Source organism: Lissotriton vulgaris, chromosome 7 (assembly GCF_964263255.1).
Source record: "Lissotriton vulgaris chromosome 7, aLisVul1.2, whole genome shotgun sequence".
Taxonomy (NCBI): domain Eukaryota; kingdom Metazoa; phylum Chordata; class Amphibia; order Caudata; family Salamandridae; genus Lissotriton; species Lissotriton vulgaris.
The window spans coordinates 1,528,740,310-1,528,763,318 of NC_141695.1; the positions used below are offsets into that span (position 1 = coordinate 1,528,740,310).

Consider the following 23,009-nt stretch of genomic DNA (forward strand, 5'->3'; position numbering starts at 1 on the left):
CCCAATTCTCTCGCTGCCTTGAGGATGCAGTCTCGGTCTTTATAGTTGAGGATTTTTGCAATGAGGGCTCTAGGGGCTTCTCCAGGACGCGGAGGGGGCACCAGGGCCCTGTGGGCCCGCTCCACAATAAAGACATTGGACAATCCACTCGGACAGAGACTCTCACGTATCCAATTCTCCAGGAATCGTTCAGGGTTTCCTGCCTCCAGCCGCTCCGGGACCCCCAGGACTCGTATGTTACTTCGGCGCGCCCTACCTTCTGCATCCTCGGCCCGTCTCTCCAATGCTCGGGTAGTAGAGGCAAGTTGAGAGAGTGACTTCTGTAGTGACGCTACCTCCCCCTGCAGTTGAGTGATGTTGCCCTCTGCGTCCGAGACTTTATCCGCCACCTTGCGAAGGTCAGTCCTTAACAGGTTCACATCCACGGACACCGTCTCAATCTGGCGTTCCAGGGCAGTGTGTGAACCCTGGATAGCCTGAAGAAGTTCCGCTCTAGACGGCTCCGGCGGCTCCCCGTCCCCATCACCCGCGCCCGTTTGGCGCGTAATCCTCTGCGGCGGCAGACGAGGGGTAGTGTACTGCGTGATTGTGTTGGGTTGGGTAGCCTTAGGGCCACGGCCAGTCCGGCCCATCATAGCCACTGCGCCAAGGGTCGGTGCTCCCAATTGGGCCTCCACTGAAGCCACCCAAGCAGGGCGGAGTATGTGCCACCAGAGCGCCGAAGGAACCGGGCAAGCGGTATACGGGTCCACAGGATCAGGACCACAGTGGGCAGTGCAGGTCACAGATTGGGTGCCACCAGAGCGCAGCGGCACGAGCCCACTTCCTCCACAGAGCAGGGCAGAGCGGGGCACAAATGCACTCCTCTATCTGTTGCCACCGAGCCCAAGGGGCCGCCCAAGACCAGCCCCAAAATGGCGGAGCGCCGGGGGAGGGACGGTGTTCTTCCACGGACCCAGCAACACCCCTCCGTGAACTCCCCCGACGTCCCACAAGTGCCGGATATATCAATCTGCTGCGGGGCACAGGATACTGCTCAGCGGGAGGGGGCACAGGAGTGGCAGAGTCACTGTAGGGAAATCCCGGCAAACACAGAGCAGGTCAGGGCCCCCACACGCACCCTCGCGCCACAAGGGGGGGGCCAGGGCAGATGGGATCCACAGCCCCCACTTCCAGTCGAAGGCGCTCCGCCGTTGGGCCGTGTAGCGCTATGAATCAGAGAGGGGGGGCGCCCTACACACTCCAGCCCAGCGAGGCCGCACAAGATGGACGGCCCCTTCGTCTTTTCCCCCTCCTCACCGCACCTCAGCAGAGCCTCAGTCCTCCGGCGCCGCAGTCTTCCGATCCCGGGACGGGGATCCTGAGCAGGGGGCCGGCGGGCATCCGATGGGGCACCGAGGCTGGGGTCACCACTTGCGTCCTCCGCCGCCCGGTCCGGTGAGTAGGCCAAAGCCGTGGCGCCGCGTGAGAGAGCACGCCGGCGCCGCCGTCAGGAGCAGCCAGGCCACAGGTCTCGGCGGATTGCCGACCACGGGTCCGTTTCCCCAAGCACAGGAGCTCGGCGGGACTTCCACCGCCTCTCCGACACGCTTTCTCGGGGTCGAGAGGGTCCGGGCAGGAGAATTGAAAGTATTACTGCGGTCTTCGGGACGGAGCTGGTGGAGCTCACGTCCTGTCGGCCATGCTGCTTGGCCACGCCCCCCATGTTATGTTATGTTAGCCGGATTTATAGAGCGCACAGATGCCCCAGCGAAGGGGCGTCCTGGCGCTAACAGAACAGAAAAACCGGACAAAAGCAATAACAGAACTAGAACACAACAGCACTAGGGGGCTGGGAGAAAAAGAAAGGTTTTTACAGCCTTCCTGAATGACAGAAGTCCGTCAATGGCACGAATATGAACAGGAAGGGAATTCCATAACTTAGCAGCAATCACTCTAAAGGAGCGGCCACCAATCCTGGACCTCTTAAAATGCGGCACTATAGCCAAGTGGAGACCAGAGGACCTCAGAGACCGTGCAGGAACATAAGAAGAAATAAGGTGCTCCAGGATCTGAGGGGAAGAATGTTTAAGGATTTTAAACGACAGACAGAGGGACTTAAACTTAATTCTCTGAGCAACCGGGAGCCAGTGGAGCTTGTGAATGTTTTTTTTGGCTGAGCAAAATCTGGGTAAACCAACCAGAGCCCTGGCGGCAGCGTTCTGGACGCGTTGGAGTCGAGAGAGCTCAGCCTGATTCGCTCCCAGAAGAAGAGAACTGGCATAGTCTAACTTAGACAGAATCATTGCTTGAACAATGAGCTGTCTAGTAGACGCATCAAAGAATTTAAAGATGGATCGAAGCTGGCGCAAAGTCCCAAAACACGTGGCAGCAACCTTTTTAGTGTGAGTGGAGAAGCTGAGTTGGGAATCAAACCATACCCCTAAGTTTTTTACCTCAGTGACAGCGATAGGAGTGGGACCGAGCTCAGATGGCCACCAGTTGTCGCCCCATAGATGAGTCTGTTTCCCAACAATGAGCACCTCGGTTTTCTTGGCGTTCAATTGAAGGAAATTGTCAGTCATCCAGCGAGCCACAGAGATAAGCCCCTCGCGGAACTTAGCAGCCTCCAGATCGGAAGCCCCACTTATGGCAACCGCCAGCTGTGTGTTGTCAGCGTAGGACACCATAGTCAGGTTTCCACGCTTGGCGACAGCAGCCAGCGGCTGCACATAGAGGTTGAATAAAGTGGGGCTAAGAGCCGATCCCTGCGGGACTCCCTGGGCAATCGCATAAGGTTTAGATTCAAAAGGTGGAGTGGCAAACTTGAAGGTACGACCAGATAGAAAAGATCGAAACCACTCAAGTGCCAGATTGTCGACACCCGCCTCAACCAAACGCTGAAGTAAGATATAGTGGGAGACAGTGTCAAACGCGGCACTAAGATCAAGAAGAACCAGTGCCGCAGTGTAGCCAGAATCAACCAACATGCAAAGATGTTCAGCCATAGAGAGAAGCGCAGTCTCAGTACTATGACCGGGCCTAAAACCATTCTGCGATGGATTTAAAATATTTGCAGAATGGAGATGGTTAGCTAAGATGGTGTTAACATGGGCCTTTGTCAATTTAGCTGCCCACGGGAGGAGGGAAATGGGACGGTAATTCTCCAATTTTTGTGGGTCCAGAGCAGGTTTTTTTAAAATGGTAATCACCTGGGCCTGTTTCCAAGCACCAGGGACGGAGCCTGAAAATAAGGACAAATTAATGAGCTCACATAGCGGGGGGAGACAGAGGGAGGCAGATTCTCTAAATTGAACAGTTTCGTAGCGGATCCTTAGGAGAACCTGATTTAACTTTTACTACAAGTTTATTGAAATCCTCCATAGAGAGCTCTGGGAGATAAGGTAAAGATAAAATAGTTTTAGATGCAGGTATCATTTTCTGCGAAGACCCTGTGGAGCTGGGAAAAGCACTGTAGATACCCTCCACCTTACCAATAAAAAAAGCAGCTAAATCCTCACAATGGGAGGAAGAGCAGATCTCGGCGGCTGATGCTCTGCTAGTAGTGAGATCCTTAAGCACCTTAAAAATGAGTTTGGTAGGGTTGGTACTGGCACTAAATTCGCGAGAGAAATAGGCGGCCCGAGCCCTGCAGATTGCTCTATGATATTTCTTAATAACAGCGAGGTACTGAGTTTTTCTTTCAGGTTGGTATGATTTACGCCAGGCTCTTTCAGCTTGTTTGCAAGATTTTTTTAAGAGCCGAAGCCAGTCATCATACCAGGGGCTGGAATCGGTACGCCGCTGTTTACTCACAGCGATATGGATCAACTTATCCAAGGCTTTCGTCAGCCAGTTACAATAAAGATCGTAGCCAGACTCTACGTCATTAAAAGGGCCCAAGGGAAAAGCACCAAGAAGCTGATGAAAATCATTCAGTTTAAATTTCTTCCAAGGGCATCTAAGAATAGTAGGGGTGGGGGCTATAGAAGGTAGATCATTCAGCATAAGATGAAGTTCAATTAAATGGTGGTCCATCCAGGCCATAGGCCTCAGAGAAAATGCCTTAGCCATTGCAAGATTAGTAAAAAAGGGGCCCAGAATATGACCACCAACATGTGTGTGATGTTCGACTAATTGGAATAGCTGAAGAGCCTCCAGATCGGCAAGAGTGCTACTGGCCGCCAAAGAGCATGGAGAGTCAAAATGGAGATTAAGATCACCGATAATGCTAAAATTATCAGCTTTTAGGGCCAGAGAGCTAACTACATCAGGAAGAGAGGCCCTGAAGGCAGCATCAGGGCCGGGGGGCCGGTAAATAAGTAGGCCAGAGAAAGTAAAATGATGGTTAACAGAGACAGAAAAATCGGCACTTTCACATCCAGCAATATCTATGGCCTTCCAGATACTTGGATAGCAGGATTTAACAACCGCCGCAATGCCACCACCTCTAGAGTTACGGTTGAGAGTATAGATAGTATACTCAGGAGGGAGTGCAAGATTAATCTCCGCCAAAGCATCATCATGGAGCCATGTTTCTGACATAAAAAGAATATCAGGAGTCTCCTCTATTAATAAATTATGGATATCCAGGTGATGCTTCACCAGGGATCTGACGTTAAGATGGCAAACCTTGAAAATAATAGGATCTAGCACCAGGGAAGAGCTAATGTTGTTAGACGCTCGTAGAGAGGCTGAGCAGTGTGTAGAAATCGGAGCAGGAGAAGGGAGAGAGAAAGCACATCTAGGGCAACGAAAAGGGCCACACAAAGGATACAACGAAGCATCAGAGCAGGGGGACAAAGCCGGGCGTTGATAGAGCAGCTTAGCTCTGGAATACATACTTACAAGAAAAAGAACCTAGGACGCAAAAGATAAGAACGGTAGAGCCGTGCCCTAGCACTTCCTAAGCGCTGACGGGAGCAGACGGGCAGGACTCTGGCACGACTCAGGCGCAGAGAAGGCGCGACCGCTGACCGTCACCGCTGCGCGCTAGAGGAGAGGATTAAGAAGGGCAAGCGGAGGAGGGCCGCAAGACTAGAGCGCTCGGTCCGGCGCCTCTAGAACGGCGCGTCCACCCCCAAGATGGCGTCCAAAAAACGAACAACAGGCTAGGAGCCCACAGACCCGGACCCGCTAAGCAGAGGTGATAGCAACAATTATGGTGCAGGTAGGGGCCAGGAAACCCTATTAAAATCAGGGGTACAATGCAAAATAAAAGAAACCAAAATGAGTAAAACGGGCAGTTTAAAAAGCGCAGAAGCGCTGTCTGTCAGAGCGCTACCGCGTGCAAGTCCGCAGCACACTGATGTCCGAAGTAGTATCCTGACAGACCCCCTAGAGGACCAGCCTTAAGAAGGGCGGGCGGAGGAGGGCCGCAAGACTAGAGCGCTCGGTCCGGCGCCTCTAGAACGGCGCGTCCACCCCCAAGATGGCGTCCAAAAAACGAACAACATGCCGAACAATGCCCCGCATTTAGTTCCATCCTTGTCTGGCTTTGGAATAACTGAGATAGAAGCTCGCAGGAGATCCAGTGGGATGGCCCCTGGGTCCGCAAATCAGTTAAATAGGCGAGTGAGCAATGGCACCAGGGCGGTGCAGAAAGTTTTGTAAAAGGAAGGGGAATAGCCGTCCGGCCCCAGTGCCTTCCCAACCTTAAGCCTAGCAATGGCATTGACCACCTCCTCGATGCGAATATCTCTCTCTAGCCACTCCGATTGTTCCGGAGTTAGAGACAGGAGTGTGACCGAGTCCAAATACCTGGTCGCGGCAGCAACATTCGGAAGAGTGCCCTCGTAAAGATCCGCATAGAAATCGCGGAATGTCTCCGCTATTTGCGCATCCTCCAACACAGTAGAGCCATCAGCGCGTATGATTTTGTTCACCTTTTGACGTTGGCGGGCCATTCTGAGCCGACCTGCCAGTAACCCAGTAACCGCCCACACCGATCCCCCCTGTGTAATAGGCGTGTTTCAGCCTCAGTGCCGCATATTCTGCCTGGTTATTATCGAGAGCTGCGAGGTGTCCCCGCGCCACCTTGAGCTGCTTCCAGACTCTCGGGGCTCCCGTCCGCTGGTGCATGCGTTCAAGTTCCTGCACCTTCTGGGTGAGTTCATCTCTTTTTTCCTTTCGTAATCGATTGTCGGCTGAGGAGATTGCTATAAATACTCCCCTGAGGACAGCTTTTAGTGCGACCCATTTGGTTGCAAGCGGGGTGTCGGGATTTGCGTTATGTCGTAGAAAATCTTGTATGGATTCCTGTATCTGTTTCACTACAGCCTGTCTATGCAAGAGCGTGTCCCGAAGGCGCCACACTCTGGGAGGTGGTAGGGACGGCGGGGCGGTAATAGTCATGGATACTGGGGCATGATCCGATAGGGATATGACTCCCATATCCACCGCCGAAGTAAGAGAGCACACCGGACTCGTCACTAGGAGGTGATCTATGCGGGCGTACGACTTATGTGCCGCAGAATAATGAGAATATTCTCGCTCCCCGGGATGCCGCTGTCGCCACAGGTCGTGTAGATCAAGGTCCCGTAACCTGTCAGTGCAGTCGGTCAAGAGGCTTTTAGCATGGTAGGTGCGTGGGGAAGACCGGTCTAAGGCAACGTCACAGACGACGTTCATGTATCCGCCTATTATAATGTGTCTGTCTGATGACACTGCTATTTCTGTAAGGGCGGTGCAAAAGGGGGTGGTGATGGACGGAGCATCTGAATCAATCAAACACTCACACCCAGTCAAAAGATCTGGGTGTAATCCATCACCGTTCTTTAGCTCACTCTTCCACCCCATTTCAGACATGGCTATATGCAAATCAGTCTGACCCTGTGCCTCATGGGAACAGTCCAGCCCGATTTGCCAAGCCATGTCTTCCCTGGACCGGAAACAAGCTTCCAAGGACCGGTTTCTGGCATTCCGGCCGTCTTCAGCCCGGGATTCCCCAGTCAAGAGCGCCCACACAGCAGGCGGCCAGCGGCGATGTAACCCCCAGTCTCCCGAGCGGCAGCCACCCCCGGCTCCGTTTAGGGGGGGCCTCTTTTGTGCTTCACCAGCAGCTATAATCAGTCTGGGCTTGCGGCCCCACAGGGCATGTCCCGGCCCCCAGGTCCGCCGGCAGTTCCTCAGTTCCCCAATCAAGTTCCGCTCACTGCAGGTCGCACAGCCGGGGCCTCGAGTTTCGCGGCAGGTCCTGTGTAGCCGAAGGTCTGCACCACACGGTCTGTGTGCTATAGCGGGCTCCTGATGGCAGCGCTTGTGCGACCGATGTCGATTGGGTCTCCGTACCCCCCAGACCGGGTCCTCCTCTCCTCCAAGGTCGCCGTGTAGGCTTGCGACCCGCTCCGACTAGGCCCGCCGCCACTACCGGGAGATGCCGCCGCCAACTGTGTCTCCGTGCAGGGCAGCGCTCAGCCGCAGCTGTCCACCAGCGTACCTCTCGGTTGGAGCCCTCCTTAGAGCTCCGTCTTCGGATCGCTGTGTTCGCCTCCCACAGCTCGGGCGGGAAGGCGGTGCAGCCTCAGGTGGGGCTCGGCTCTCCGGCAGGGCAGTTCAGGCGACCGGAGCCCGCCTAAGCCGAGATCGCTGATGTCTCTAGCAATACCGGGAATATGTTGGTGTTTAGGGGGTTAGAAAAGCGTTTTTTAGGGGTTGAAGTGGGTCAGGGTCGGGGAGCCTCACGATCCAACGTCTGGTTAGGTCGCCATCTTGGCCACACCCCCCTGATGAATGATTTTAATGGATATTGTGTCACAAAAGGCCTAGAAATAAATGCTTGTTTTACCAAGTACATGGCTATAAACCCAAATAAGGGTTTTAAAAACAACTTCATGCTGGGCAACCAAATATTAGAACACGCTTCTAATTTTACTTACCTGGTCATAATATTGGAGTTCAAATTAGAATGGAAACAGCAAGTAAATCATTCAGCACCACGGTTAGCTCAAGGGACAGTGGCAGTCCTCAAGAAGTATAGTATGTCCTCAAGCAAATTAGTGACACCAGCCTTCGAGCTATAAAAATGTAAGGTCCAGGCGGCAGCACTGTATGGATCAGAGTTATGGGGCACTAACAATGCCAAGCAATTGAAGATCAGGGAAAACAAATTTGTGAGGAGCCTACTGGGGCTACCCCCATCAACACAACTTATCCCATTGTTCCACAATTTAGACATAAAGCACATAGGGCATCTTACAACTTTGCAACCATTGCTCTACTGGATACGGCTGTGGACAACACCAAAACTAGTTGCATGCAGAAAAGGTGTACATGAATTACTGGCCATTGACACTTGCCTCACCTTCCCTTGGTTAAGATTTGTACAGAAATGGTTCATAAAGCTTGGTCTCAAATCATATTGGACTAACCCGCACAGCCTAACACCTAGTTGTAAAGTTACACTGAAGGGAATTTATTGGCAACACATATTGAATGTACTCCATTATGACCCGAGACTAGGAAGGTTGACATCTCAATTCCTTACTTTTAAACCAAGCCCAAGCCGCAAGGATTTTCTTGACAGTGTACAGCCACACCTAGCAAGAACTATATACCTAAAGTTAAGATATAATATCTTACAGATCAAGATTCACACAGCAAACTGGGGTGGCAAGGAAGATTGCTCTTGTACTCTATGCACTACACACGCTCTAGGATCCACAGAGAACATAGCACATATGTTGTTTTCTGTCAGGCGTATGATAGACCAAGAAGGAAATGGATCCGACCTCTATGTAATTCAATGGGTTTTAAAAAGCATCAAGAGACACTAAGGTTACTGCCAACCAGCACCGCACCACATGTTATATTTGCTGTATCCAGATATTTGTTCATACTGATAAGGAAAAAAGCGGGACTAAGGCTGTGATGCACCAAAGACAAATGTACTTTCTGATGTAAAAAAATACTTCTGAATCATTTAAAATAAATGGTACTTCACCTTCTTATTGAATTGTAAAAATGTTTTCATCCAATTTTAAAATGTGAATCTACTGAGGTGGTAACAATGGAAAGACTCAGTGATGCACCACCAAATTTTTTAATTATCTTAACTGAAATGTCCGATTTTTTTTAACTACATAATATATGTCTGGATGTATTTTAGATTGTATTACGAATGATTGTATTTCTATGAAACTTTTATGGCCCTTGGTCGAAATAAAGTATTTACATGAAATAACTAGAATGGTGCTTTTTCCTGAGTTGGGTGGAAGGTGTAAGGTTAGCCTGAGCTGATTGAAAGGGGCTCAGGTTTCTTGACTCGGCCAGAAGGTTGGATGTTGATGTTAGACAGATGTAGTATGAATAACCTTCTTGTAGCACAATAGTATGTACATAATTGCCCCGTGGATGGTGTATCAGGGCTTTGTTTCCCCTTGGGTGTTATGAGAACCTGAGTGGATAAGGTATCACAGTGTTGTGCCCTGTGTGTTTGCAGCTGTTACTTAATGTGACTGATGTAGTATGGCTGCTGTCCCTTTGTCTGAGAAGGAAAAGGTTATATACCTCATTTATTATACGGACTTGTGTGGATGGAGTACCATAGTGTTATGTCCTATGTGTTTGCTTGCTGATGCTCCATGTGTCAAATTCTATAGGGGTTTCCCCCCTTGGTATGGTTCAAAATGAGAGTTATCCCTGAGATTCTGGAAGGAAGTAAATGGGCAGGGTTTTGCAGTGGTTCAATGATTGTATTCTTGGTGGTGTATTCTGGCCTCGTTGTAGCATTTCTTAAATGTGACTACTCTGGTATGGGTCATCTCTAAAGTGAACGGTGACCTAAGTTGAAGGAATCAGTGATGTGTTTTCTGGTTGAATGTTTGCTCTTGTGCTTCAGTTTGTCTGATTTGCTTTTTATCGTGACAAATGTTGTTGTACATAGTGTTTCATGGAGTGATTGTATAAAGGATGGTTGACTAGTGTAGTAATCTGATTGATTATTAGGATGTGGTGTGAGTGTTTGTGGTGTGGTGTAAGTCCCCATTCCTGGCTGAAGGGGCTGGTGCATAGAGTGTGTGATGTCAGTGCATCAAACGTTCCTTCTCTTATGTTTCCTCTAGCACTGTAGTGCAGCCAGTATAAATCTGGAGGCTGAGCAAGATGCATCTAGCTCCATATAAAGTTTCTGCCTCTAACTTACACCTGAGTTAAAGAAGCTAAATAACCTAAAGTCAAGAAGTTATTCCTAAACCTCCGGGTAACATGCATTAAAACAACATCCTCTTGATATTATTTCTCCTACAGTTACTATTGAAGGCAATGCAAGGAAAGGTGTAATCATCGCCCTCTTTGTCTGGTTGTCAGGAGTGACTTTCACTGCTATAATGCTTTGGTGTAAAGGTAAATGCAATCTATCCCAAAAATGTATTAATTTGCTGCCCTTTCATTTCGCCACTTTGCAACGTTATGGACAGTCAGTTGTATCTACACTGCTCAGTCTTTACCTGTCTAGTAGCTATTAGTTGCCTGATCCTCTGCTTACAAGCTCCATGGTTGCAGACATACCTCCACTCAAACCTGTCCTCAAAAAGGCTGGCATAAGTGTGGCAGACATTGATCCCATGGTAGTTCCCTGCGTTTGTTGGTACTGCTTTTTGAGATGTAAGAAAAAAATGGTTGCTAAAGTATCTACAGTTTCAAGAAACATGTTAGCATGTTCAAAATGTGTTAAGGCATCCCTACCATATTCCCTTTTGATGCATGTGTTTAGACTCCATACATCAAGAGTTACAAAGGTATTTGTTCAGATTCCCAACTCATTATATCTTGATACTTACTTTGGTGAGATTACTGACTTGTATAAAGGAAGGCAGACTGCAGACACATGGTTGTAAAAGCCCACAGATGCCAATAGGTAGAATAGAATGGAATGGAATGCAGACCTATAGAGCACACTTACATCTAAGTAGGGCATCTTAGCACTAAAGACCAAAGCACAAAGCAGGCCATCCAACAAAAATAAAAAAGGCCTACTTTGAGAACTGTTTAACAGACAAGGTAATGGCAGATGTACTGAAAACTGTTGGCAATATCCTGGTCGCAATGTGTTACCAATATTTTTGCAACAAGTGTGATAGTTTGCAAACTGACCTATGTAGTAATTGTGTAATAATTTTTCTTGTTTAAATGTCTTTCATGTTGCAATTTGTTTTGTATGAAATAACTGTGTAATAAGTTATATTGTGGTGTCGTGAATTTTGAGTATCCACTGTGAACCTTTTTTTACACTTGCACATATTGCGCACACAATTGTATGTTGTTGATGCGACTGTTTTGACAGGATTTTCCTTTGAAGTTATATGGATGAATTTATGAAACTCAATTAAAAATTAAAATAAATGTTTTGTAATATAAAACGTGTGGTTCACGCAGCACAAATTGGCTGTGTGTGTCCTAATTCATTATAAAAACAAACCTGACTAGCCATCTTGTTCTGTTTAGCAATTGTTGAGGTCCAGGCTGGTCAGTTGTAGGATCCAATACCTTCTTTTGTTCATAGTCTATGTAGTAATTGGTCAGGTCGCAAAACACTGAATCGTAGTGGGGCGCAATTCAACCAACCTTAAGAATATTAGTTAGATAGGCCAGAAACTGTGACCCACTATAATTAATAGGGATGGTGGCCTACTGGGGTCAACAGACAGCCTTCTCTGTGATTGCTTTTAAATATAGCAATCATTTTATTTAATGCAGCCAGTTTTACTTAAAGGAAATAGGAAGAAATAAAAAATAAAAGTTTGGCAAACATGTTTTAAGGCTAGGCAGTGATCATTGGGACTACTGCCTACTCTTACAAATGGATTACCACTACTTTTGTGTAGAATGCAAAAGATTAATGTTCTGCGACCAGATTTCAGTCATTAAACATTATTACATTACATTCTGAATCGCTATGTGGAAGGGACACCCTAAACACAACCCTTCCATTTACCGATTGGGTATGTATTCGCAAGCCCAAATTCCAATTCATTCATTCATTCAAAAGTCTTTATTTCGATTGAGTTTTTACAATCATAAAAAGTGCATAATAAAAGATTACATCAAACTTCTAAAAAAGATTATCACATACACGTTTGTAACAGATAGGTTAAAAGTATTTCAATTTAAGAAAAGACAGTTGATATCATTTAGATAAAAATTAAAAAGATATTTCAGATGATTGTAAGCGAATTTTCAAGCATGCTTTTAAGAAACAAGCTATACATTTAGCAGCAAATTGAGTTTCTAAAAACTGTAAAGCCAGGAGCTCAGGCCTACATCTTCTCAGGCCCATTTGTCGGAGGAGAGGAATAATCCAACGTTTGCGTGGGGTCTCATAATAGCTACAAAACAATGTTACATGTAGGGTTGACTGATGTGCAATTCCGTCACAGGGACATCTAATCAATTCATGTGACCAGTTTGAAATCCCGGGAAAAGAAACAAGACGGAAAAAGGAATCAAAACGAAACCTGGTTAGGACAAACTTTTCGTAATTTGACAAAAAGAAAGACAAATACAACTGAATGCCAGGTGAGGTTTGAATCATCAGTAGATGTGTGTTTGTACGTTTGCCTATCTCTGTGCATAAACGTAGATCTCTAAGGTGATTTACACACAGATTTTTCAAGGCCTTCCTGGATATATCAAACAGTGAAGAGGGGTCTGTAAAAAACTATTAAACAATTTAAATCTTTCAGAAAGTTAAAAACGTACAATAACCATGGGATCTTTTTCCAGTGAGCCAAGGATAAGCAATCAGTTATTAGAGAGCGTTTAAGGTGGCATTGCTGTTTAGTCCAAATACGGTGCCATAAGAGGATCGGCTGGTATCTGATGGTATCCGATAGATAATCCAAGCCGAGCTCAATATGGCAACCATAGATTGGGGCGCTTTGAGGAAGGGCAACAATGTATTTTAAAAACCCATTTTGAATTTTTTGGAGCTCGTCCGAGGGAGCGTAGCCCCAAACTCCCGCACCGTAAGTTGCAACGCTGTGGCATTTAGCGTGGTAGATTTTGAGCAACTCGGCGGGAGCGGGTTTGCCAAGTTTCCTAGAAAAAGAAGTCAGCGCCGCAGTTGTTCTCTGGAATAACAACTTTTTCCTCGCAATGGCGGGTTTCCAGGTTATTTGGTCATCAATGAGAATACCCAGGTAGGGATATTCCCTAGCATACTCCAATCTAGCCTTTTCTACAAAGAGAGGTTTCGGTTTCTTCACTTTAGGGCCAATATGCATCACGAAGGTCTTGCTCTTATTAACTTTTAAACCCAGAGAGAGCATAAACTGGCAGTACTTGTCCAGTTGTAATTGGAGCTGTTTTAATGTTCTCGCCAGGATGACAGAGTCATCGGCGTACAATAGGGCTGGAATAGGCCGAGTGTTTATGCAAGGAAGGTCCTGGCTGCCTTCCAGCATCGCCTGTTCTAACCCGTTAGTGTAGATATTAAATAAAAACGGGGCAAGGACGAACCCCTGTCTAACACCTTTCGCTACGCTAAATGACTGAGATAGTTCGCCGTTTGTACCATACCTCACGCACGCATTGGCGTCGGTATAAAGCTCTCAGAGGAATTTTAGAAGGGGAGGATCAACCCCCAAGTCCCTCAGGATTACCCACAATTTGGAGTGAAACACGCAATCAAATGCGGCACTGAGGTCAACGTAAACTAAATACAAATTACCTCCTTTTGCCCCTGGGTATTTGCCCATTAAAAGAGTCAGGTTAAGGGCCTGTTCTACAGTGCCCAATCCCTCTTGGAACCCATACTGGAGATCGGTTAGGATGTTCTTCTCCGATGCCCAATACTGGAGGCGCTCCAGGATTAAATGGGCCTGTAGCAGGCTGGGTTATCCCGTTCACCCTTTTTAAAAATTGGTAGCAATACTGACGAGGACCAAGATTCTATTAGGCCAGCCAAATTCCAATTCAGCAATGTATTACAGTTTTAAAATGTGTGTTTGGTACATACTAAAAACCCATTTGGTTTTAAAAAACGGTCTGAGTTTTCGAAATGGACCCTCTGCAACCCCAAAAAGCCTTATTGCATCTGGCCCTAAGTTTTTAATTCTTTACTAAAAGCCAACTAGGAACTAATCGATGTAACCCTAGCTTATACCAAGGTAGTGGTCCAAGATAGTAAAATGATCTATCTCTAACCCTCGATTTTGTTTATGGCTGGTAAGGAAAACAGTAATTGAAAGTTCAAATAGAGGAGCCTGGTTGATTTGTAATGCCAAAGACGAATCACCAGAAGAACTTTTTATGGTCAAATCTTTTCATCTGCTTTATGAAGTAACACAAAGTCTCACTTACATCCAATGGCCGGTCAGGTGCAACAATAGTGAAACAAGAGGAGTTATCAGGTGTGGCACGAAGGAGCACAGGGAGTATGTTGGGTAGGTGTGTTGGGGACGGTCAGAGGTTTATAGGAAAGAAGAAGATAATAGCCCCGAGCACAAATGTTGAGATCACAGATGAATGATTTCTGGTGTTGGACCATTACCAGCAGGTTGTCATCTCCATTGAGGTCAGTCTCCAATTACACTAGTCTGTGTGACTTCGCTCATTGTGAGCTGCAGCACTCGCAGATAGTTAGGGCAAATCAGTTCTCTGAAGTCTTGCGTTAAGAATAGTGCACATGATCCCCACATTTTGTCAAATTTTGATTGTTTGTTCTCCTGTGAAACAGTCAGCGTTTGCATTCCTATTAGGCCCCAGAGCTTATGTAACCAGTTAGCATGTTATAGCATCCTATCTGTACCCCATTTCGAAGTGATCACTTATTTAGCCACACATAGGGGCAGTTCCACAGCCTTGCCCCTGTTGGAATGCAGCAGAAAGTTCAGCACGTTTGGGAGTCCCAGTAATAAGTAGCTGGGAAAAAAAGGATCTTGGTAACAAAGATATTGTTTATGCTCTTCAACACTGCTTCCCAGTATCTTTTGAGTTTAGGACAGAGCCAAAGGAGATTAGTAAGTGTGCAAGCAGTTGTGCCAACATTCAGTAGAGATTCCAGGTTTCCATTTCGCCATCCTGACCAGGGTGTAATACCAGTATTTTGAGCATAACTTTTCTCCCAGAGGCACTAAAGGAGGAGGCATGGGTCCTGTAGAGTATGTCTGTCCATTCATTAGGTGTGAAGTGGAGTTCCAGTCATGACTCCCATCTCTTTTGAGCTAATGATTTTCTAGAGTCTGGAGCTTTATTCAGAAAGCTGCAGATGCCAGAAAGTTGTCGCTTACCGCCTGCTCTTGTAAGTAGCCATTTCTCAAACTTAGTGAGTTGCTTATTGGCATGGGGCTGGATTAGGGTAGGGTGACCCAGTGCCTAATATAGGTGTATTGGCAATGTTCCTGGGCAGTGATACTATAGCTGGATTGTTTGAAATCTATGAGTCCAGTGTGACCAAAGAGATCATCAATTTTTTTGCAGTTGACCTTTTGCTAGGAGTGGTATTTGTTGCCTGTCATCGCCGGAGGGAGGTCGGGATTTTCAACAAAGAACATGAGCGGGGAAGGATGCAAGGATAGGCCCTTAAAGGTGATGGGCCTATCCCAGCCCTCTACTATCACTCCTACCACTGATAATATATAGAAACCGAGAGTGGGGAGTTTTGGGAAGCCAGGGAATTTTCCAGATGTGAATACCTGCTATGATCTGGTAGATGAAACACCAGTGTTTTTTTGATAATGGGCCTGTTCCATTCTATCATGGATCACAGTTGTACAATGATGTAGTAGTAGTGAGTTAGGTGAGGGATGCCCAGGCTCCTTTCTGCTACACACAGATAATCCCATTTTATTGGCCATGCATGGCTTCTTGCCTTCCCAGATGAAGTCCTCAATCATCTACTGCAGTTTGCCTACCAGATGCATGTATGGCTGCAGTGGTAATGTCTGCATGATGTACAGTGTTAGAAATGGGGGTGTATAGCTGGCAGAGGTAGGTACCGTTGTACAAATAGGGACCCTTGCTTCTAGTCAGGGTAAGGGGGATAGACTCCTAAAATAACCCCTGCTCACCCCCTTGGTAGCTTGGCATGAGGAGACAGGCTTATCTCAGAGGCAGCGTGTAAGGCATTTGTGAGCACATACATTAATACAGTGAAAACACTACAACTGGACACCACACCAGACTTTAGAAAATAGTAAATCTTTATCTAAACCAACAAGACCAAATACGATAAAAATCCAACGTACAATACTCTTGAAAAATAGCACCTGTGCAAAATAATCTTTGAATTGCAGGCAAATCAATAAAACACAGTTCTTCCGACTCAGTAGCTCCTCCTGGGGATACCGCAATACTGAATACGACACAGTCTAAAAATTCCAGCTGACCGCGTACATACCGGCCAGCCAAACCGTCGACAGACTTGGACACAGTACCTTTCTTGTTGCGACCAACACATCGACGCGAGTCGGTCAGGGTAAACGTCACGGTCGCGTTGTGAAGCGGAGCGATGTGGCGGGCGGCATCCCCATGATGAGGTAAAGGCAGTGGCTCATTGATGGAGTCGGTGAGACCAGGGCTTGCGTTGAAGGGTGAGATTGTGCTCGCTGCAGTGCTAGCATGTCAAGGTGCAGTGACAAGAGCCAGGCGATGTTCTGGCCGGGCAGCGACGGAGTCGGTGATGTCCTTGTAACGTGTAGCGAAGCGTTGGGGAGTGCAGTGCCAGCAGGACATGGTGCAAGCAACGACTCTTTGACGGAGTTGGTGAGACCAGGGTTGCGTTGCGACACAAGGTGTTGCTCTCAGCGGTGCTTTCTGGACACGGAATCCTGAAACGGGCTCGATGACAGAGTCGGTTACCCTTTTCTTCTTTGGCGACAATCAGAGACGGTGCACACAGACGCTGTGATGTCTTTGGTGTTCCTGAGACCTCTAGAACAGGGGGCAAGCTCAGTTCAAGCCATTGGAGATCTTCTTCAAGCAGGGGACAAAGCAAGCAGCAAAGTCCTTTTTCTCCTTTCATTGGCAGCAAGCAACCACTTCAGGCCAACCCTAGATTGCAAACAGCACAGGGGCAGTATTCCTCTTCAACATATCCAGCTCTATTCCTTGGTAAAGGTTCCTCTTGATTTCCCAGAAGTGATCTAAAGATCTGGGGTCTGGGCCCCAATATTTATACAAAACAATCCTTCGTTCTCTGAAGGCAGAGAGTGTCTGTACCCAGCCAAAACCAGTTCTGTCCTCACTGGTTCAGCTTCCTGGCAGGAGGTGGACACAGCATTGTTGAAGGCAGACCAGGCCTATTCAGGTGAAAAGGAAATCTTTTCTCCTACTGTAAATGCAGCCCAGGTCTTATAAGCCCAGCCCTGACTCATCAGACTTCTTGACCACTGCCCCTCTCCAGCCCCTGCCATCCAAAAGCCAGACATGCAATACATAAACCTAGCAGAGGCACACTGGGTGGTTAGGCAAAAAAATACCTACTTTCTAAAAGTGGTATTTTCAAACACAGAATGTAAAAATCACCCTCACTAAAATATGCACTTTAACATTATGAGTTCAGGCATTCTAAACTTTACTTTTCTATCTTGTTCCCAGAGTCAGTTATGTTTATAAGATGTTATAAGCAAACTCCCCATTCTGTCCTATGGGAACAGATAATCAATGTACATATTTAAGGCAACCTACCATAAATAACAACAATAGAATTGATTATAAGACAATAGAGGACAGAAAGAACCAAGGCAACAGAGGTATTTATCAAAAGTACAGATGATCATTTATTTAAATATTTTTATCCAAAAATAGCCTGAGGTATTCATGCTCTCACATTTATGTCCATCAATCTCACTCTCATTCAAAAAAGCAATAAAGATTAAAAATTTGTTATGATGACAATTTGTACAAAGATAATAAATTGACACAAAAGTGTTATAAAAAGATTCAAACAAATCAATGTGGCACAAATTCAAATGACTGGTGGTGTTTCTACGCTCGTTTCGGCACACGGGGTGACTTCGTCAGGAAAAGGGCCACAGCTGGAACATATGTGGAATGTAAAATTGATATATGTAAGATGGCCCGGTATTTACAACAGACTGTGAATAACCCCACATCCGGAGGCTTCGTATCGGCGAATATTTTTTTAACACATATCAGATTTGAAGACTATCCTTTCTACATCACCGCGTTGAATCCTAGCAATTTTTTGTATAGAAGATTAACTAATCCGTACATCGTGCATCATCACAACAGTCAGTTATCGCTAGCATCATTTTTATGACAAAGCCTACAATCAAGCATTATTGATAAATACCTGTATTGCCTTGGTTCTTTCTGTTCTCTATTGTCTTATTATCAATTCTATTGTTATTTATGGTCGGTTGCCTTAAATATGTACATTGATTGACTTTGTCCCTACCTTAAGGAACCTTTATCTCAGTGGCAGCTAGTGAAATTTGAAAGTGGTGAGGCGGAAGTAAAGGAAATGGCCACCACTTTATGGTTGTGGTGTGGGTGTCTTATCACCCACATTGACTGTTGAGCACACTCTCTGTCATTGACACTTGCTGGTGCCCTTCATGTCTTGTACTGCCCCCAGGACCCTTCACTGTGTTAGAGGGGGAGTGCTGCTGCAGGAACAACGCCAGGAAATGTACCGATAGCTGAAATGGTTATGGTACCTGCAGAGGCAGATTGTGTGCGCATCCTACAGGTCACGGGAAGGGCTTCGGCATCCTGTTGCACCCTTTTATCACTGTGGTTAGTTCCGTCGCCTTCTACCCACACGGAAAGAAGGCCCCTCTGTGTTGGACACGAATTGAGCATCTGACTAGCGTAACAACTCCTGTTCTCGACAACACAATGCCCCGTGCTCACAAATTTTTCCAGTGATGGCCCAGTGCATTCTGGGAATTGTAGTTCTACGTAATGCAACAAACTAGACCTACTCATCGCATAAGGCCCTGCTTCGCCAATTGCTTGATCCAAGTGTAGCTTCTGTTAGAAAACGGAATAAAGTCAGTCAATTACTTCCGGTTTTAATCTCTTTTCATCACTGGCATTTTTCATTCTGTTTTTATGTTTAAAGTATCTTTATTGTGCTGCACACATAGATGAAGAACAATATAATGCGTTATCCACTGGGCGGCATCAACATTCGGCCTACCAGTGTTGATACAGCTTTTCTATATCAAAAACAATTGCGATCATGAGGGATAGCCATAACATAGCATATATATACCGGGGATCTTGGCCAAGTTCAATAGTTGGGTAACCCAAGCCCACAGAGCTCAACCCGGAATGAGGAAAATGGGACCCACAGGATCAACGCAGTCCAAGAGCTGAGCCAGCCCCCTCCCTCCAGTGCTGCTTGCCCTGATCCCTCCAAACAAAAAGTCTTCAAACTGCCCACCCCAACTCCCGCCCTCCACCCAGTTCCAGGTCCAAACCATACGCACTGTAGGTGCTGTTGACTACTCTGTCGACTCCGTAGCAAGATCATCCGGCAGCCGGAGAAGACGCAGGAACCTGGGACAGGTCACCTCCCTGAATTCCGTAGCAAGGAGAGCTAAAAAGGGACGCCACAGGTCTGGGTATTTATCCCCCTTCCCCCCAGCTACCAAAGACAGCTTTTCCATCCCCAAAACATTCCAGAGACGGTGTAACCAACCCTGAAAGGTGGGAGTGTGAGCAGAGCGCCAGAACGTGAGTATATTTTGCAACGCAGATCCCAGGGCTATCGCTATCAATCTGCCCCGGTGGGAGCGCAAAGGATAGGTAATAGGATTGGGAGAACCCAGTAGTACATATGCGGGAAACCTTGGAAGTGTAGTGTCCAGGTGTAGATCCACCTCGTCCAGTACCTTGCTCCAGTAGTCCTGCAGGTGCGGACAGTCCCAAAGCAAATGAACCAACGCGCCCCTCCCTCCACAGCCTCTCCAGCACAGCGCCTCTCATGTGTGATCAATCTCATGAAGTTTTTCCGGGGTGTAGTACCAATAGTAGGTGATTTTCGTGAGGGTGTCGGTGAGACCCATGTGATGTGCGGAGTGGCGGGCTCTATAGCAAATTCCCTCCCATTCTTTGTTACCCAAGTCACGGCCCAGCTCCCTCTCCCACCGTGCCTTCCCTTAATTGTGGATGTTAGTGTACCGCCCAAGGAGCATACGATAGAGATCAGAGATGAGCTTACGGTCTGACTTCCTCGAGAGCAGCCAATATTCATACGCGCTAAGTTTGCGGTTCGCACCCTCCCTTGTAGTCGCATGAAGGGCCCAGTGTCGCACCTGAAGATAACGTAGGCGCTCCTCTTCTGGCATGTCATATTCTCGACGGAAGGCGTCAAAGGGAAGGACTCCCTCTGCCGCATACATATGAGCAAGCACCCTGCAACCCGCCGGGGCCCACCTCGCGAAGGCAGTTGTGTCCATGCCAGGGCTAAAATCAGGGTTATTAAGCAGGGGCGTTAGTGGGGAGGGGAAGGACATCAGTTTGTGTGCCACATTTACCCGGTCCCATACCTCTAGAGGGGTCCTCGTGATGAACAAGGCGTAAAGATTGGGAGGGCGATGCTTCCGCTGCATAAAGGGGACCTCCTGTAACGTGCGGCCTGCTACCGCCTGGTCCTGGAAGAGCCAATGTTTTTCCGACTCCCATTTACTCCACTCTACCAGCGTTCGTAACTGTGGGCTTGGTAGTACAGTAACAGGTCAGGGAGGCCTAAACCCCAATTCTCAGGAGGCAGCATCGCCAAGCGCAGCTTCATCCGTGGACGGCGCCCGTTCCAGATGAATTGCGCCAGTTCGGACTGGGTCTGACGGATCCACCCATCCGAAGGCCGCATGGGGATGGCTCTGAACACGTAGAGGATCTGTGGCAAGATGGTCATTTTTATCGCCGCCACCCGGCCAAGCCAGGACAGCGGAAGGTGTTTCCACCTGCCCAGCTCGGACCTGATGGTTTGTCGTAGCCTCGTGTAATTGAGGCAAACCGTGGCTTGCAAGGTGTTCACCAGTTGGATACCCAGGTATGGAACGGCTTCCGACGCCCAGGGAAATGGAAAGAGCTCCTGTAGATGTGCTTTCCTGGACTCCTTCAAGGAGAGGTCAAGCGCCACCGACTTGCTGAGATTTATCTTAAAGCCCGCTACTTTCGCGAAGTCCTCCAGAATGGTCATGCAGACCGGGAGCGAGATTCGAGGGGAAGACAATGAGAGTAGTACATCATCCGCGTAAAGGCTGATGGTATGTTCGAAGGCGCCCATTTTGATCCCATGTATCTCAGGTGCGAGGCGAATCACCTGAGCCAAGGGTTCCATGTATAAGGCGAACAGCAGAGGTGACAGTGGACACCCCTGTTTTGTGCCTCGTTCTATGGGGAAGCGTGGCGAGGAGCATCCATTGACGTGGACCGTCGCTGAGGGCCGTGAATAACAGTTCAAGACCCAGGTGCGGAATCGGTCCCCCAACCCCGCCTTCACGAGGACCTGTTCCAGATACGGCCAATGGACACGATCGAACGCCTTTTCCGCGTCAATAGCAAGCAGCTTGTACTCCCCCTCCGTGCGTGTGGCTTTCTCGATAAGATGGAGCGCTCTCTTTGTGTTGTCCACCGTTTGCCGCTCCGAGATTAACCCAGCCTGGTCCGGAACTATCAGTTTCGACATCAGTGGGGCCAGACGTGCGGCCAGTATGCCCGTGTACAGCTTCAAATCAATATTGAGCAGTGAGATGGGCCGATAGGCCGCACAACTTGACGGATCCTTACCCGGCTTGGGGATAACAGATATGGAGGCATCCAGGAGATCCTCCTTGATCACTCCCGGTTCCGAAAAGGAATTAAAGAGGGCGGTCAAGAGCGGTGCCACCTGGGTACAAAAGGTCTTATAGAAAATGGCTGTAAAACCGTCTGGCCCTGGGGCCTTTCCCAGCTTAAGCCTGGAGATGGCCGAGATGACCTCCTCTGGTCTGATCGCACTCTCCAGGGCCACCGTCTGGTCCGATGTGAGGACCGGTAGCTGGACGGAATCAAGGAATGCTGCGCCCGTGGCGTGGTCCAATGTCTCACCCGTATACAGGGATGAGTAGAAATCGCAAAAAGCGTCTGCGATCTCTCGGTCATCCGTAGCAAGATATTCCGCGGGTGTCCGAACGCCTTTTACTAAGTGTTGCTGTCTTTTTTCTCTCAGTGTGCGCCCCAGCAGCCGTCCGCATCTGTCCCCCCCAGTGTAGTACATATGACGCGTTCTCAACGCCGCAAATTCTGCCCTGTCTTGGTCTAGCGCGCTTAACTGTCTCCGCGCCAGAGTCAGCTGCCGCCAGATTCTAGGCGCGCATGTCCTCTGATGCATTCCCTCCAGCTCCCTGACCTTCTGCGTTAGCTCATCCCTTTTCTCTGCTCGTGCCTTATTTTCAGCCGAGGATAAGGCAATAAACACCCCTCTAAGTACCGCCTTCAGGGCTGCCCAGTGAGTCGTCGGGGAAGTGTCGGAAGTGGCGTTATGTAGTAGATATTCCTCGATAGCGTGTGTGATTTTCTCGGGTGTTCCCTTGCGCTGCACAAGTGTGTCTCTGAGTCGCCAGCATCTAGAGAGGCGCTGCGCCGGAGGAAAAAGAAAGGTCACTGTGATTGGATCGTGATCAGAAAGAGTAGCAACTCCTATATCCATAGTGGACGTCAGGGCCTGGAGGGAAGTGGAGGCCAGAAAATAGTCCAGTCTGGCGTATGTGCGGTGTGTGTTGGAAAAGTAAGAATACGATCTAGAAGTAGGGTGGAGGCTCCGCCAGAGGTCTACCATACCCAATTCCCCCAATCTCCTGTGACCTCCCTCTGACAAAGTCCCAGCTGAGGTGGAGCGCTGCGCTGATCTATCTAACGTGGAGTCTAGCACCAAATTAAGGTCACCCCCTAGAAGGACATGCCTGTCTTCTGATGCGGCCACTACGCTGAGCGCGTTCTGGAGGAATTTCTCCTGACCCCCGTTGGGGGCGTATACCGAGCAAACTGTGAAGTCCAGCCCTCCCAGTGAAAAATGGTACAATAGTAACCTTCCCTTTATCTCTGCACATTTACGCAAGACTTTTCCACGGAAC

General features: G+C 48.0%; 1 protein-coding gene across 1 annotated transcript in view; it reads left to right on the forward strand.

Annotated features, from left to right (window-relative positions):
- The window catches only part of LOC147705939 (uncharacterized), a 460,133-nt gene that overhangs the window by 382,003 nt on the left and 55,121 nt on the right, over nucleotides 1-23,009 (forward strand). The window contains exon 5 of the mRNA XM_086929578.1: nucleotides 10,225-10,320. Coding sequence (XP_086785704.1) covers nucleotides 10,225-10,320 — 96 coding nt within the window. The remainder of the gene's footprint in view (nucleotides 1-10,224; nucleotides 10,321-23,009) is intronic.